General features: G+C 42.7%; 1 protein-coding gene across 1 annotated transcript in view; it reads left to right on the top strand.

The window, feature by feature from the left end:
- LOC128740427 (netrin receptor unc-5-like) overlaps positions 1-16,734 on the top strand; it is a 249,626-nt gene that overhangs the window by 55,968 nt on the left and 176,924 nt on the right. The window contains exon 3 of the mRNA XM_053835968.1: positions 16,157-16,356. Within this exon, the coding sequence (XP_053691943.1) occupies positions 16,157-16,356 (200 nt within the window). The remainder of the gene's footprint in view (positions 1-16,156; positions 16,357-16,734) is intronic.

Genomic DNA, 16,734 nt, shown 5'->3' with positions numbered 1-16,734 from the left:
TCAGCTGAGTTTCGCGAAAACGAGTTGATGTAATGACTGTTTGCGAAGAATTCGCATTTATATATATATCTGTGGCTTGTCTGTAGCCAAAACGAGTACGACGACGAAGATCTTGTTGTCCTAGGGCGAACAACTGTCGTACGTCGCCATCTTTTTGTTGTCGCCTCGTTTTCGTCGTCACGTAGAACACCTTCTTCACAACGTCGGGTCTACCTCTGTGATGACAGTGCAAGTTTATGATTGCGTAGTTGAAGAAGCTACATCTTCACGTTGATCACCTTCCAGTCCATCACGCAATCTTGCACACTGCCCAGCATTACAAAGGCAGTTCTCTCAGGCTCCATTGCTCTGGTAAAATTGAGTATTACCACCGCGAATACTCCAGATCTTTTCACTTTTGCTACAGAGCTCCTATAGTGCTACGACTCCGAACTTTTGGGATTCTAACTATTCGAACAGCACCCCAGCACCATCCACAACATTTAGCGATCTGCATTGCCCGGCATCAAGCTTCCATTCCATGCTCTTATATCGTTGCCCTGGTCCATACCAAAAGCTTCAAGTTGGATTTTCATTGTGATTCGTAATCGTTGCAATTAGGAAGGTTGCTTTTCGAGGGCCACGCTATCAAATCTCGTGCGCTGTAGCCTTTGAGACCTAATTGAACCGCCTGCTCTAGATCAGACGCTATCGCGAACCGCCCGAAACATACACTGCAGCCGCTCACTAGATTGAGGAAACGATGTTCCGTCTAGCAGTGAAATCATCGTCAAGAGTTTCTCCTGATAAGGGAACAGCAAAAGCAAAGCGTTGGGTTATAAACGCCTTTAAGACTTGACCTTTCGTTATCGACAGACTTCGCAGCCGGTTATTAGAGTACAGGATAATTACGGGGTTAGTGCAACGATCCTGCTGACTCCATATACCAGCATCGCTCAGCCGAGATTCAAATGTACGACGACTGGTTTTTATCCTTCGGAGTTAGTTACCCGATCTCCATTAAAATTTCTCGTGTCCCAGTTGGGAATACGAAGAGGTAAAGATAGGAGTTACTGAGCTGCTGCTACAACAGAGAACGGTAAAAATATTACAGTTAAAAAAGATTTTAGGGTACGCAGTTGACTTCATTGGAATCCTGCTTTACCTGTGCGAAAGCTAGTTAGAAACCTTAAGGCGGAACCGAAAATGGCAAACGTTATTGTGTTAGTGCGACAAACACTGTACTGTACATCTCATGTGTTCGTCAAAAACCTAAACGTTTATTTGAATATTGTATCAGTATTGGTAACATATGTCAAATAGCGGAGCTTGCAAACATAAACAGCTGATCCGCAGCCAACCGCACTCACTACAAACATCGCGAAAAAGGGTTTGTTTTCTTTATCAAGGCATTCCGATTCAATCAAAATTAACAGCAGCAACTGAATAATGCGTAGGATCACTAGGATGTTTAATTAATCCGCTTGCATCGGATTGCGTTGTGTTTGTTTATTTCACTCTAAGCTCATCAATGCGGCGAAAGTTGAAAGCTCTTTAAAAGCTCATTGATGTGACGAAAGTTTGATACTGTGTTGCTGCTTTTCCGGAAATCGCTAGTTCAACGAAATATGTGCGCAACCAAATATCTATTAACTAATTCCAGATTATACGTTTTATGAACACTTAATGATCTATATGATCAATTAAATTTATTTTCCATTAGCAATTATGTTTTGCTGAGCGTTTATTGAGACATAGCAGATCGATAAATTGAATTACAAGTTTTAGGAAATTATAACAGCGCTGGAAGCACTGATTACGTGGCGAAAGCGTGCTCTGCCAATACAGATGCATTTTTAAGGCACAAAACAATACATGCTTCGAATGGTAGCCATTTACCCAGCCATCTTTGAGCCACTTTCGGTTTCCCCTTAATGCCTTTAATCTTAAGGTGAGAAGCGAATCAAAGTACGAAAATCAGAAATGACAAAAGTGTGCTGGGACACATGCATTCATCAATACAAAACCAATAGACACCAAACTACGGTACCTTGTCAAACAAAGACTCCACCAACCAGTGTGCGCTGGATTCACGCACTATTTATTCCCATTACGCTCGGAGAAACAATAGCCCTGCTGTAGGATTGTGTTTTATGATTTTGCAGGACTTTTTTTGTCCATTCTTTCGCCACCCGGTCAGACAATGCAGTGCCATTTTACTATAACCCCGCGTCGGGCACAAGCGGAAGGAAGCAATAGGAGAAAGGTAGCGCGATACAAAGCTCCGGATCATGCTCGTTGCCCATTGTTTCGGGATTTCATTGGCTACCATCAGCACAGCAGCGCTAGCAGGTTCGCCCGATTGTCACGGACAGCCGAATCGGTGACTTTTTATTACGAGGGATGTGAAATGGATGCTTTTAGGAAATTAATTTCTACCAGTTATGTTTGAATTATTATTTGCCAGTTTCTTTTTGATTAATTAGAAAACAGAGACGCGTTGTGAGTCATGAATTATTTTGAGATTTAGTTTGCTCAACTACGACCACTAATTAGAAACAGATTTGTATTTCTCAGTTCTTCGGTTGTAGCTAATCAACGAAGAATTTATGATCACACAAATAACCACGTTAGAGGAACAGTCATTAGCTATTAGTGTGGCAACATATGTCCGAATGATTTTTGGCGCATTCATAGCTGCCTTTTCTACGAGGATGTGACATTTTTTTCTCAACCCAGAAAAATAATTGATAAAAAAATGCAAAATGGCATTGCTCATGTTGGGATTTATTCGGGTTACTATTTGAATGGAAGCTCCTCCCTCGGCCGGAACGATGTGGGAATGTATTAATAGAGTGAAATGATTTACGGTGGCCATAAAAGAACTGTTTGTAAAATATATCAACACAAGTGTCGAGCCGGCCTGGTTGTCTGTTCCACGAAGACGATAAATTATGTTTGCATTATTGTTCTCCGGGCTGGGATTGCCACGAACGACAAACTTCAGGGTTGTTACGTCTTCGCACCATTCAGTTGCAGTGTTGTGAAGGATATTGAATAATATTTACGTCTGCAAACTATCTGGAATGTGATGGCACCTCCATTGTGCAGTTCTGTGAAGGGAGAGAAACTATAAAGATGTTCAGACGTATGTAATTGAATCGCTTTTCGATTGAATTGCACTCCCAGTAGGTGTTTTATTATTAAATTTTTTTGCTCTTATGCTAGTTCTTTTTTTAAGATATCCTAACTGAGATAATCTCGCACAAATTATGGATTACTCAAATCGGAGGTTGAAATAAATGCAATTAATCATCCTTTCGGCAGCCAACCACAGATCATCACCCGGCGATCAGCGGTTATTTATTTTGCCATATTCTCGCCAACCTAGTCACGTTTAGTTCATACATCATTGCACTGTTTGGTGCTGGCGCTTTATCTCTATCGATACATCTACGAGTCGTTTATAATATGTTAATGCTAATATGTTAGTGTAGGCATAATACGGAATCACTTGCGCGCCCGGTTGTTGGTGCGCCGCTGATGGCGTTACATTTCTTGTACCCGACCATTATTGGGGCTTGTGCGACAAAATTACATTGTTGTTGCCGATGACAATGTTCGATGCGATTTCCTTGTCGGTTGCATTGCCAACTTTGGGTACGCGCTCCACAATAGGTAGGTAATCTGTGGGGAGGACTGCGGGACGAAACTGTGCTAAAGCTGTCACCAACGTTGTTGTACTGGCCGGTTGGTCGCCAGCAAACTTCCCTGAAGCGCCAGATCGGACCGGACAGTGTACTGAGAATATTGATCAGCTACGTCTAGGCGCCGCGCCATGGCGAAGGTGGTTGGAAAGTGCCAAGGGTTCATTTCATTGAGACTAATCGTCTGCATGAGATGGTGGACGCTAATGTGAATAGAAAATAAAAACTTAAAACCTTATCTTGTTTTATGTTATTACTTTATCTTTATCTTGTCTTGAAGTATGATTGTTTGAATACCATTGAAAAAGTAGAGACAAGTTAAGGGGAAACCGAAAATGGCTCAAAGATGGCTGGATAAATGGCTAGCGTTCAGGGGCGGACTGGCCCACCGGGCAACCGGGCAAATGCCCGGTGGGCCCCAGTAAAAATTTCGTCGTTACACAAAATGAGATTTTCCAAAATTTTTATTTCAGTTAAACTCTTTCTACGACTCACGAATGTTCAATTGCTGGGGCCCCATGATTTATGAAATCAACCGATTTGATGATTGAAAATTCAGCTTCAAATGGAACTGTTGGGGCCCCGAACTTTAAACCAAAATTTCTCTTTCAATCAAACTTTTTCTATGACTCACGAATGTTCGATCGCTGAGGCCCCATGATTCATGAAATCAACCGATTTGATGATTGAAAATTCAGCTTCAAATGGGACTGTTGGGGACCCGAACTTTAAACCAAAATTTCTCTTTCAATTGAACTTTTTCTACGACTCACGAATGTTCAATTGCTGGGGCCCCGTGATTCATGAAACCATTTAAGTTGAGCTGTTGGGGTCCAAGCTCAGAAAATATTACTAGCTTCAATTCTGAGTATTTAAAAGTAGAATTAGTATTTCATCCGCAGTTATTTGACTACTTATAAATATCGAACTGTCGGGTTAAGCTCCATACTTAGTTTACTTCAGTGGCGATGTCTACTCTGAAGCCTACGGTCTCTTCTTGATTCTATGATTAAAATAATTTTGGTTACTCTTTCGTCGGGCATTCTAGACACGTGACCATCCCAGCGCAGACTGTCACACTGTACTATCTTCATTATAACAGCATATTTACATTCTTAATACAGCTCGTGGTTCATGCATATGCGCTACACGCCATTTTGGATTTTGCTAAACTTTACGCTAAAACCCCAAGCATTCGTCGATCAGCTTCTTTTAGCGTCCATGATTCATGTCCGTAAAGGGCCACCGAGAGCATTAGTGTTCTCTAGAGCGTCAGTTTATGCGAATTTGCAAGCTACAGGACTTCAGCTACAAAATGTAATGCCTCCGTAAAGGCCAATTCGCAGCTGCAATTAGTCGTTTTATTTTGCGACTTACATCGTTGTCACATATCACGAGCATATCAAAATATATTCAGTTCCTCTTCGACACCAACACCATTTGGATTTCCACGCCATGAACTTCGTTTTGGCGGTGTTAATGGTAAGTCCCAATTTCTCAATAAATGACCTAAAGGCTTCTTTCGCTGCTGTACTTTTGATTTCGGTAATATCGACGTCATCCGCAAAATCAAGAAGCACGTGAGGTCTCATCTGCTATTCTGACTTATAATTTTTACTCATCCAGCGTCACACGAATCAACGTAACTAGTTCTGTGGGAAAACCATGTCCTAGTGTTAACTGTCACAGCTCATTTCGTTTTACTGAATCGTATGCCGCCTTGAAATCCATAAAAATATGATGAATCTGCAAGTTGTATTCCCGGAACTCGTCAGTTACTAGACGCAGGGTAAATACCTGATCCATCGTGAAGCGACCCTCATGAAAACCAGCTTGAAACTCGCCGACGAAAAACTCAACTAACGGACTCAGCCACACACGATAGGGAGAGCACCTTATAGGCAAAATTGAGCAACGTAATGTCTCGATAGTTTTTACTCTCAAGTCGATGTCCGTTTTTAAAATTATGGGAAATGAGGCCAATCAACCACTCCTCCGATATTTATTTTCGTCCCATATTCTATTCCTGACAATGAGGTGGCGAATTGTTTTGTACAGCTGCTCGCTCCTCGTTTTTAGAAGTACAGCCAGGATACCATCCTTTACAGCAACCTTACCGTTTTTCAGCTCACTGATTGCTTTTTTGACCTCCTCCTGTGTTAATGGCTCCACAGTTTGGCCGTCGCTCAAAATTCTTATCCTGTACCTGCTGATCTTCCTGTTTACTTCTCTATTCAACAGCGTCTGGAAATACTTTTCCACCTGGCTGCTACCGTCGTTTTGTCAGTAAGCAGGTTGCCAGCACTATCATTGCACATCACAGGCATGGCAAAATTCTTGCACCTGACCGCTTTGTAGAAACTCCGTGTGTTGTTGCTGGCGAACCTCTCCTCTGGACTGACGAGCACGTGCTCTTCGTACTGACATTTTTAGACGGTGGGTTCTTTTTTCCGCAGCTCTATCAGGATGAACCAAAAAGATTCGCGCAGAGGATCGCGCATTCCTCACATTGGAATCGTGAAAAGAAATTCTGCAGAGGATTCGCACAGAATACCTTACTTATAGAAGCAGAATTCTTATAGGAGAATCCAAGAGTTTAATCCCAGGGATAGCTATAACTCGGCACGGGAATCGCCTGCACTATGAACTGTTTTGTTCTGATGTGAAGACGCAGTAAGCTACTTATCTATATTGAACTGTTGACATCCTATCATTTATAAAATCCGCTTATTTGGTACTTTGATACTTAATTTGATTTGATACGCTTATTTGAAATATGAATGGGTGATAGATGAGGAAAACGTTGCATTGCTGGCAAAAATGCGCAGTGGCACTTATCAGAATGTGGAAAGTTCTCTTCCGGGTTCGCTGAAGCACGGTCAATAAAGAATCAAATATTCACGCTGCGGCAGATCCTCCAAGAAGTTCATGAATACAGAATTCTACGCACAATTATTTCATTGATTTCAAAGTTGCGTATGTTACCATCGACCGTAAAATCATGGCCATTCTAACCTCGCAGTGGACTTTATTAACGTGATGGTCCCTCAGGTGGGCTGTACAACATGCCGTTACAGGATGTTATGAAAGGAGCAACACACAGGCACAACCGTCAGCAAATCTAGTTAGTTCGTCTGCTTTGCCAATGAAATGGATATTGTCGATAGAACAACATCTGTGGTGGTGGCTGCAAAAACTAAAACTCAAAGTAGCGAAGATTGGGTTGAAGAAAAATGCGTCCAAACTAAAGTACCGTGAACCGCTAATATGACGCACACGCGAAAAGCTGATAACTCGGTCCTAATAACAACTGAGTTTGTTTTGTTTCGAGCATCGAGCCGCTATGCTGTTCGTTCTCCCGATACTCGACACTCGACGTGCCTGAGTCGAGTCAAGTTGCACGGGGCCCCTAATCTCAAAGGCTCGGTGGGCCCTTTGGCTCCCAGTCCGCCCCTGCTACCGTTCGATGCATGTATTATTTTCTGGCTTAAAAATGCATCTGTATTGGCAGAGCACGTTTTCGCCACGTAATCATTACTTCCAGTGTTTTCCTAGAAGCGGAATGTCTTGATAAAGAAAACAAACCATATTTTTCGGGATATTCGTAGTCGGTGAGGTTGGCTGCGGATCAGCTGTATTTATGTTTGCAAGCTCTGCTATTTAACATTCATATATTACCAATGCTAATGCAACATTCAAATAAACGTTTAGATTTTTAACGAACACAGTGTTTGTCGCTCTAACACAATAACGTTAGCCACTTTCGGTTTCTCCTAAATAAATTCAATTTTACTCATTGCAATACAATATTACAGTTTCACATGCACACAGCGAAGCTCATGTAAAAGCCTCGGTAATAAGTGTATTGGTATGAAGCCTACTCTAGACAAGCGTGTGTTAGTAATAACTGCTAACTAGCGAGCAAAAGCTTGTTATTTACTTTTTCCGATTGTCACTTTGTTGTGTAAACCGTGAATAAAGCACAGAGAGATAAAGTGAGATGTTAGTTCTAATGACATGCCCTTCATGTCGTACGCCTAACAACGTCAACGTACGCCAACAAATCCAGTCTCTCACAGGGTTAATTGAGATCTATACCGATTTGAGAATGGCGACCAATTAGACTTCGACCATTCACAACAACTTTTTTAAAGGAAGGATATTTACTTACTTAGTTGGCCTTACGTCTTACAAGGCCTGCATAACGTCATTCCTCCATCTAACTCGGTCCATCGCAGTTGATCTTCAGTTCCGCATGGGTTCCTACTCGAGAGATCTCGCACGCTCTGGTCTTGCCACCTCGCTCGCTGTGGTGGGCTTGTTCCTTTCTCTTGTTCCTCTTGGTCTTGTTCCTTGGTCTTGTTCCATCCGGACTCGATGCGAAAACTATTTTTGCAGGAAAGTTGTCCAGCATTCCAGCAATATGTCTTGCCCACCGTATCAGTCCAGCTTTAGCCAATTTTTGAATACTGCTAAGATGCCGTAGAGACGCATGAGATTGTGGTGCACCGTTCTCTTGTACACTGCCAAAGATGGTTTCTAAGCGTCCGCTGTTCGAAAACTCCGAGTTCTTGCAGGTTTTCTGCTAGCAGTGTCTACTTTTCATGTCTATGGACTACAGCCGATTTATTAAGCGTTTTGTACCATAAGTACTTTATACAGAGGTTCAGATTATCCGAACGCAAGTGTTTGTGGACTCCATAGTAGGCACGACTTCCACTAATAATAAGCCTTTAGATCTCACGGCTGGTATTATTGTCCTCTGTTGCCAGTGAGCCAAGGTATACGAACGTTCGATTCGTTCCTCGCTACCTCCGGGATTGCACAAGGCAGCCATCTGGGTCCGCTGGTATTCCTATTGTATTTTAACGATATAATCCATTCACTAGAATGTCCACGTCTCGCATTTGCGGATGATTTGAAGTTATTTTACGCAGTTCATAACAGTGACGATGCTTTGTTTCTCCAGCAACAGCTTAATACCTTTGCTAGCTGGTGCGAGACTAAACGAATGCTGCTAAATCCAACCAAATATTCGCTCATCACATTTTAGAGGGAAAATCACCCGCTACACTTCCAATATACACCAAATGGGATTCCCATTCAGCGCGTGGAACAAGTAAAGGATCTCGGCGTGTTACTTGATGTAAAGCTCACTTTCAAACAACACATTTCTTTCATTGTTGCCAAGGCCTCTAGACAACTAGGCCTGATTATGCGAATGACACGTGACTGACTGCGAATGACTTCAACAGCATAGAATGTTTGGTAGCGCTCTGCGGGTCACTAGTTCGAGCCTCTCTAGAATACTGCTCTGTAGTATGGGTCCCTCACTACAACAACGCAATCTACCGTTTCGAAAGTATCCAGCGTCGGTTCGTATGATACGCTCTTCGAAGGCTTCCATGGCGTCAACCAATGAGAAACACGCGATACGAGGATCGTTGCCAGCTCATTCGTATCGACACTCTCGAACTTCGCCGAGAAACAGCACACGCCATGGTTGTCTCGGACACCTTGACATCCAACATCGACTGCCCTACCATCCTTCGTCAAATCAACCTGAATGCACCAGCTAGAGTACTGCGGAGGCTACCCCTACTAAATTTACCTTTTCGTCGCACCAACTACAGTGCCAACAGTGCCATCACTGGTCTGCAGAGGTCGTTCAACCGAGTTTCATTAGTGTTCGATTTTAATTTGTCTCAACAAGTATTACGTTCAAGATTTGTGTCTATGTTTCGACATTTTTACCTTTGTTATACTATAACAAAGGTTTAAAAATTGGTCGAAAAACACGAAATGGATCCGAGGCCCGGAGGGCCAAGTCACATATACCAATCGATAGGGTTCGACGATTTGTGCAATGTCTGTGTGTGTGTGTGTGTGTGTGTGTGTGTGTGTGTGTGTGTGTGTGTGTGTGTGTGTGTGTGTGTGTGTGTGTGTGTGTGTGTGTGTGTGTGTGTGTGTGTGTGTGTGTGTGTGTGTGTGTGTGTGTGTGTGTGTGTGTGTGTGTGTGTGTGTGTGTGTGTGTGTGTGTGTGTGTGTGTGTGTGTGTGTGTGTGTGTGTGTGTGTGTGTGTGTGTGTGTGTGTGTGTGTGTGTGTGTGTGTGTGTGTGTGTGTGTGTGTGTGTGTGTGTGTGTGTGTGTGTGTGTGTGTGTGTGTGTGTGTGTGTGTGTGTGTGTGTGTGTGTGTGTGTGTGTGTGTGTGTGTGTGTGTGTGTTTGTGTGTGTGTGTGTGTGTGTGTGTGTATGTATGTATGTAATGATTTTTTCTATCGCCTGTTTCTCAGAGATGGCTGAACCGAATCGTTCGCTATTACTTTTGTTTGAAAGGTATTATTGTCTAGTAGATCACTATTGAGTTGTTTCGTGACACGACGTTTCGTTTAAAAGTTATAGACAAAAATGTGAAAAATACGTGACACGGGTTTCTCCAGAACTACACGACCGATTACAACGATCTTAGCATCAAATGAAAGCCCTTATTAAAGCTAAATTATTCAGGATTTTTTAATTGAAAACAAACAAGTAGTTTAAAAGTTATGCTTAAAAAATATGTTTTGACAAGGTAATAATTATCGCCTGTTTCTCAGAGATGGCCAAACCGATTTATGCGCTATTAGTCTCATTTGAAAGATAATATATCCTAATAGATCACTGTTGAATGATTTTTTGATTGGACGTTTAATTTGAAAGTTATGAGCAACCGTATACATCACACCAAAATTAACAATAATTTATAATGATTTTAACCAAGATAATTTACCTAATTTCAATTATTTTAATATCAAACGAGAGGGTTTGACACTACGAATATATATGCAAAATTTCATAAGAATTGGTGGTACCGGTCAAAAGATATTAACCCTCGAACACTCGCGCCAACTTTTGTAACACAGTTACTCGCGCGCACAATAGCCTCAAACCAAAGAAAACGTGCGTACTAGAGTTTTGACTGGGAAAACTTGGTTTTAGGTTTATCGAACCTTTAGAAGAGTTTCTTGAAATTAAAAGCTCTATCGTCTGGTGGAATCTAAATTTTGATTAATCCCCCTAAAAGTGAAATAAATAAATTTATTTTTCTTCACTGTCAATATAACACATTGATGTGTTCTGCAAAGTTATAGAGCATATTATTACAAGAAATTTTACTAAAGACTGTAACCTTCTATCTCTGCAGTGAAGATAGAAAAATCTTATTTATTGTATATGAATATGTAAAATCAGTTTTTATATTTTTGCTCTTTTTGTAATTGTTGTATGACTTTTTCATGTATTACAAAGTTGTACAAATGATAAAAATAAACAACTTTGCTGAATATAGTATACCTCTATGTTTGCTTGTTTAGGAACTGTAGAACTTTGATTATAAAAAATACCTTAATTTTGACTACGAATTACTCGACTACCAGCAGACGGATACATTTTAAACATTTTACATTGGCTAGTTTTGCTGCATACAGACACCATTTTTCCGTATGAAGAAACGAGAGAAAATTCCAGTTGGGGTCAATTGCGGTACACCTCGCATGCTGATTCTGCTTCGATTCTGTGATGTCGGTTTATGCTGATCTATTTTCCCAACAATTTAAATTATTAATGCATTGAATAATTATGATATTTTGCTCAGAATAAGTTTATTGAACAATATACGTTAGTTAAATAACGATTTGTAATCTTATAGCAATATGGCGTTGGAAAACCTACACGTGTTGTACAAAATACAACAGCGTGAGTAACCGAAGGTTAATAAAAATTAACGAAAATTATTCAAGAAAATTCTATTGATGTGAATCAAATAGAATGGCATTACAGGAAATTATTTATAGTTCAAAAACCTATACACTAGACCTTTACAAGGCAATGTATATGTTAAAGAATAAGATTTCCTCTTACAACTTACTTTTATTTTCACTTCTCAGATTAATAACAACTTACTTATCCTTACTCAGCAATTTCATGAAAAAAGGATCTATCAAAATTTAAAAGTGTTCCTATTTTGTTCAAATTTTGTAAACGTATTCAATTTTCAAATATTTTATGTAAACGAACGCATTACGCAACGTTAACCAATAGATGAATTATGTTCCGAAAACGTGTCGATTTCTATCTCAAATAGCAAGTAAGACCGTATAACAAAGGTTCCTTTCACCACTAGGTGGCCCAAGTAACACACAAAACAAGTTAGAAAATAATATTCGTGGAAATTAGTCGCTTATGCGTACTATAAACGTACTTTGAAAACATATGTCGTTATTATTAAGGTTTTGAGATGTTTTGGGATAACATGAATTTATTTGACAGCTCATATCTAATGTATAATGTTTGTTTTGTCAACATGTCAACACGAAGTTTTTATTACGTCACCATTACTAAATTTAAACTACTGGAAGAACAAGTTGTAGCTTATGCTATAATAACGTTTTAAATTGGTATGAAATAACCTGATACATACTTCTTTCAATTCTTGTTTCATTAGACTTAAGTTTTTTGCGCTTTTCAGGTAATAGAGAAGTTCTGATATATGTAATATTATACTATTCGATAACAAGCTGTGTTGCTTGGGGGATTAAATCGGGTTTTTGTATTAGTTAATAAGGACCATTAGGGCAAGCTTTGCCTGTTGGTAACAATAAATAAATAAATAAAAAGTATTTAGCCTCAACCCAATCTTCAGTTTCGTGTACTGATCTTCCGATGTTGTACTGATGTACTGATCTTCCACCGTCTCAAATTTTCTGCAAACATTCACGTTGTTGGCAAAGTACATAAGTTGACTGGATATATCAAGGGCCGCTCGTCTTATAACACCTTTAACCGCAATGTTGAATAGCAGACAGTAACGACATCTCCTTGTCGAAGTCCCCTACAAGATTCGAATGGATTCGACTATCCAATCGCCCTTTTGTGGATAAGGCAAATAACACCATTTTTCACACCTCCGGTAATTGTTCTGTATCCCAAATCTCAACAATCAATTGATGCATGCAGATCTACGCAATAATTAAAGACCAATATGTGGATGATTTCATCAGCAGTGTCGATTCGGTGGAGGAAGTCGTACAGCTTGTCCAACAAATGAAACTGATTCATGCCGCAGCAGGGGTAGAATTTGGAAAAATTCTATCCAAATCGCAGGATGTACTCGATCTTTTGGCTAAATTGGCTTAGCTAAATCTAAGCTCAATGTGGCTGATGATGCCACAAAGTGGAACACCGGGCCGTCGTTCGACCCGGAAAATCATTGGTTCCGAGGTTCGTCGTTTCTACGAGAATCGACCAAACAATCAGTAGCGGTTGATGAAGGAAATGCTGCATGCGAAGAACTTCGCATGGTGGCCATACACCAACCGGTGGAACCAAAAGTTAACGTCGAACGTTTCCCGAACTGGAATCGTCTAGTGCGAGCGATGGCTTACGTACACCGGGCAGTTAGAGTCTGGAAGTGATCTCTGGATGGATAATGTAGGTGGCAGAATCGGGATCAGTGCGACTTCATGAAAGCGGAGGTGACTTTATGGCACCAGGCTCAAAGGCAGTCTTATTCGGTAGAGGTTGATGAGCTGAAACATGGTCGCAGTGCTGGGAGAAGCAGTTCGCTGCATGCGCTAGTACCATTCCTCGACGCATGTGGTGTTGTTCGGGTAGCAAGTAGGATTGGAAGTTTATCCCATATGCTACGAAATATCCTGTAGATCTTCCCAGGGATCATCGTATCACTTCTCTGTCAGTACATACGTACCACCGATGGTTTTTGCACCCCAACGGCGAAACGGTCTGAAATTATCTACGGTAGGAATTTTACATACCCAAGCTTCGGGTGCTCGTGCGGAAAGTGGGTAGAAGTTGTCAGAATTGCAAGGGCAAGAAAGCAGCTCTTGCACCACCATTGATGGGATCTTTACCGAGAGTTTGCCCGATACCGTTTCTTCGATCGTTCACGTACGTCGGAGTAGATAATATGGGACCCTTCGAAGTAAAAGTCGGGCGCAGACTACGTCATGGCACTCAGAAGATTTGTTGCCAGACGGGGAGCGCCGTTGCAAGTGTTTTCGGACAATGGCAGGAACTTTCTGGGCGCCAACCGCCAGTTGACAGAAGGAAAGCAGAAGATCCAGCGAGTCCTCGAGGACTGTGCAGCTACCTTTACCAATGCATATATCCAGGGGCATTTCAACATTCCGGCAACTCTGCATATGGGATGACCTTGGGAGCGATCGGTTAGGACGGTGAAGGCGGCGATGAGAGCTGTGTCGAAAAGCTCGCAACTTTTCAGCGATGAGGTGCTGGAAACGATCATGTTGGATGCCAAAGCGGTTGTAAACTCGCGACCGATTACTTCCGTTCCTCTGGAGCTAGCAGATGATGAAGCTCTCACGCCGAATAACGTCCTGCTGTACGGATCGACCGGTATCAAGCAACCAGTGTCTGATACGGTTAGCGAAAACGTCCTACGAGACAGCTAAAATCTTTCGCAGCATATCGTGAACAACTTCTGGTGCAGATGGGTGCGGGAATATCCTCCGATGCTAACGAGGCGCACAATGTGGTTCGAAGCAGTGAAACAAGCGAGGAATCAATGGGAACGAGGGCGTATACTGTAAATGTTTCCGGATAAGTCGGGTCAGGTGAGTGCTACAGTGCCGACAGGTAGAGAACTGTTTGCTAGACCTGCAGTAAAACTGGCGCTGCTGGATGTGTCGGGCGGTGATAGTTCGGAGGTAGTCACTTCGGAAACGGAAGTGGTTCGCGGGTCGAGGGCTAGGGCTAGGGCTAGGGCTAGGGCTAGGGCTAGGGCTAGGGCTAGGGCTAGGGCTAGGGCTAGGGCTAGGGCTAGGGCTAGGGCTAGGGCTAGGGCTAGGGCTAGGGCTAGGGCTAGGGCTAGGGCTAGGGCTAGGGCTAGGGCTAGGGCTAGGGCTAGGGCTAGGGCTAGGGCTAGGGCTAGGGCTAGGGCTAGGGCTAGGGCTAGGGCTAGGGCTAGGGCTAGGGCTAGGGCTAGGGCTAGGGCTAGGGCTAGGGCTAGGGCTAGGGCTAGGGCTAGGGCTAGGGCTAGGGCTAGGGCTAGGGCTAGGGCTAGGGCTAGGGCTAGGGCTAGGGCTAGGGCTAGGGCTAGGGCTAGGGCTAGGGCTAGGGCTAGGGCTAGGGCTAGGGCTAGGGCTAGGGCTAGGGCTAGGGCTAGGGCTAGGGCTAGGGCTAGGGCTAGGGCTAGGGCTAGGGCTAGGGCTAGGGCTAGGGCTAGGGCTAGGGCTAGGGCTAGGGCTAGGGCTAGGGCTAGGGCTAGGGCTAGGGCTAGGGCTAGGGCTAGGGCTAGGGCTAGGGCTAGGGCTAGGGCTAGGGCTAGGGCTAGGGCTAGGGCTAGGGCTAGGGCTAGGGCTAGGGCTAGGGCTAGGGCTAGGGCTAGGGCTAGGGCTAGGGCTAGGGCTAGGGCTAGGGCTAGGGCTAGGGCTAGGGCTAGGGCTAGGGCTAGGGCTAGGGCTAGGGCTAGGGCTAGGGCTAGGGCTAGGGCTAGGGCTAGGGCTAGGGCTAGGGCTAGGGCTAGGGCTAGGGCTAGGGCTAGGGCTAGGGCTAGGGCTAGGGCTAGGGCTAGGGCTAGGGTTAGGGCTAGGGCTAGGGCTAGGGCTAGGGCTAGGGCTAGGGCTAGGCTCAGGCTCAACTTATCCGAAGTTGATGAAACACATTTAAAACCCAGCGAATGCACTACACGATGTCTAAAAAGTTGGCGGTTAGCTGATTAGCGGTGCCCAGCTCTGGTTTCAGTTGCTAGGTGCAACACACGTTTGGTTTAGAAAGAAAAAGAATGGGATCGAATTATCGTACTTAACTTAACGTACATCTAGTACAGAACATAATCAGTATTATTTATCATGGTACAGAAGGTGCTTTATTCGCTCAATGTTGGTGTCAAGGCAACGCACAGTGGTACAGGTAGTAAATCATAAAACCATCGATTTAAATAATCATTGAATGCTCAAATACCTAATGCATTGTTTACGATCAAATGAATTTCTAAACCATATTCTTATGTGTTGTCAAGTTTTGCCTGACTTTATCGCAAACATCCAAGGAACCTGGTGCTGCAGTTTCAGTTTTATTGACGTCGGTATGGCAGTTTGAAATATTTTTATTATGAGCAATAACTAGTTTTATGTCGACAAAATAATTGTTTTCGATTAAAAAACCTATTATCGTTACCTATTTCACAAATCTAAAAACCATTAAATTTAAATTGTTCCTGTGGTTTTGTTTCAATGATTAGATTAAGACAGAGTTCAGCATTAACTGTTTTCATATGAGCTAATCGCATAATTTACAAGGTTAAACAATTAGTCGATTCCACTGACTAAGTTGCCGTTAATTTTCTAATTATACCATAGCCATTAGCGTAGAATTATAAGCTCGAGCGATTTAATGGAAGCTGAGTAACTCAATAACTAATCCAATTTCCATTCTCTTCTCGTTTATTTCAGACATTAAAAAGAACTTTGTCCTTCCATCCACGAAATTGCGTGCCGAAGCAGGCGAAAAGCTGGAAATTAAATGCACGGCCCCAAAAGGCTATCCAAAGCCTCAAATCACGTGGTTGAAAAACAATTTCACTCTCACCAGCAGCCCGCTGTTGTCCTTCACGTCCGAAGGTAGTATCACGATAAACGGTGTAAAACTGCAGGTTCGTAACGTTCGCCAAAAATTTCCACCCTCTTCCCTCTTTACCAATTCCATCCCAAACAACATCAACAATAACAGCACTTTCCGCGTTCAGACCCATTTACTGTGCCAAAAACCTATTAATATTCAATATAACACGCACTCGTCCAGATCCGATCCAACCCCGTTGATTCCCACGTGCTCCGTCAGGGATGTCCAACAGTTCGAGTGATCCCAAAACATCGGCAAAGTTCTTCAGCTGGCCTTTCCGTCTCGTAATAATTTACCTAGCTAACGTTCGATTCAACATTCCAAAATCCACTACTTAACACAACACTAAAACTCCGATTGAGAATCACCCTAAATCACTCGCCACTCCCCGCATTCTATTTTCGCGAAT

This window comes from Sabethes cyaneus, chromosome 3 (assembly GCF_943734655.1).
Source record: "Sabethes cyaneus chromosome 3, idSabCyanKW18_F2, whole genome shotgun sequence".
Lineage (NCBI taxonomy): Eukaryota > Metazoa > Arthropoda > Insecta > Diptera > Culicidae > Sabethes > Sabethes cyaneus.
This window is presented reverse-complemented; position numbering and strand designations above follow the sequence as displayed.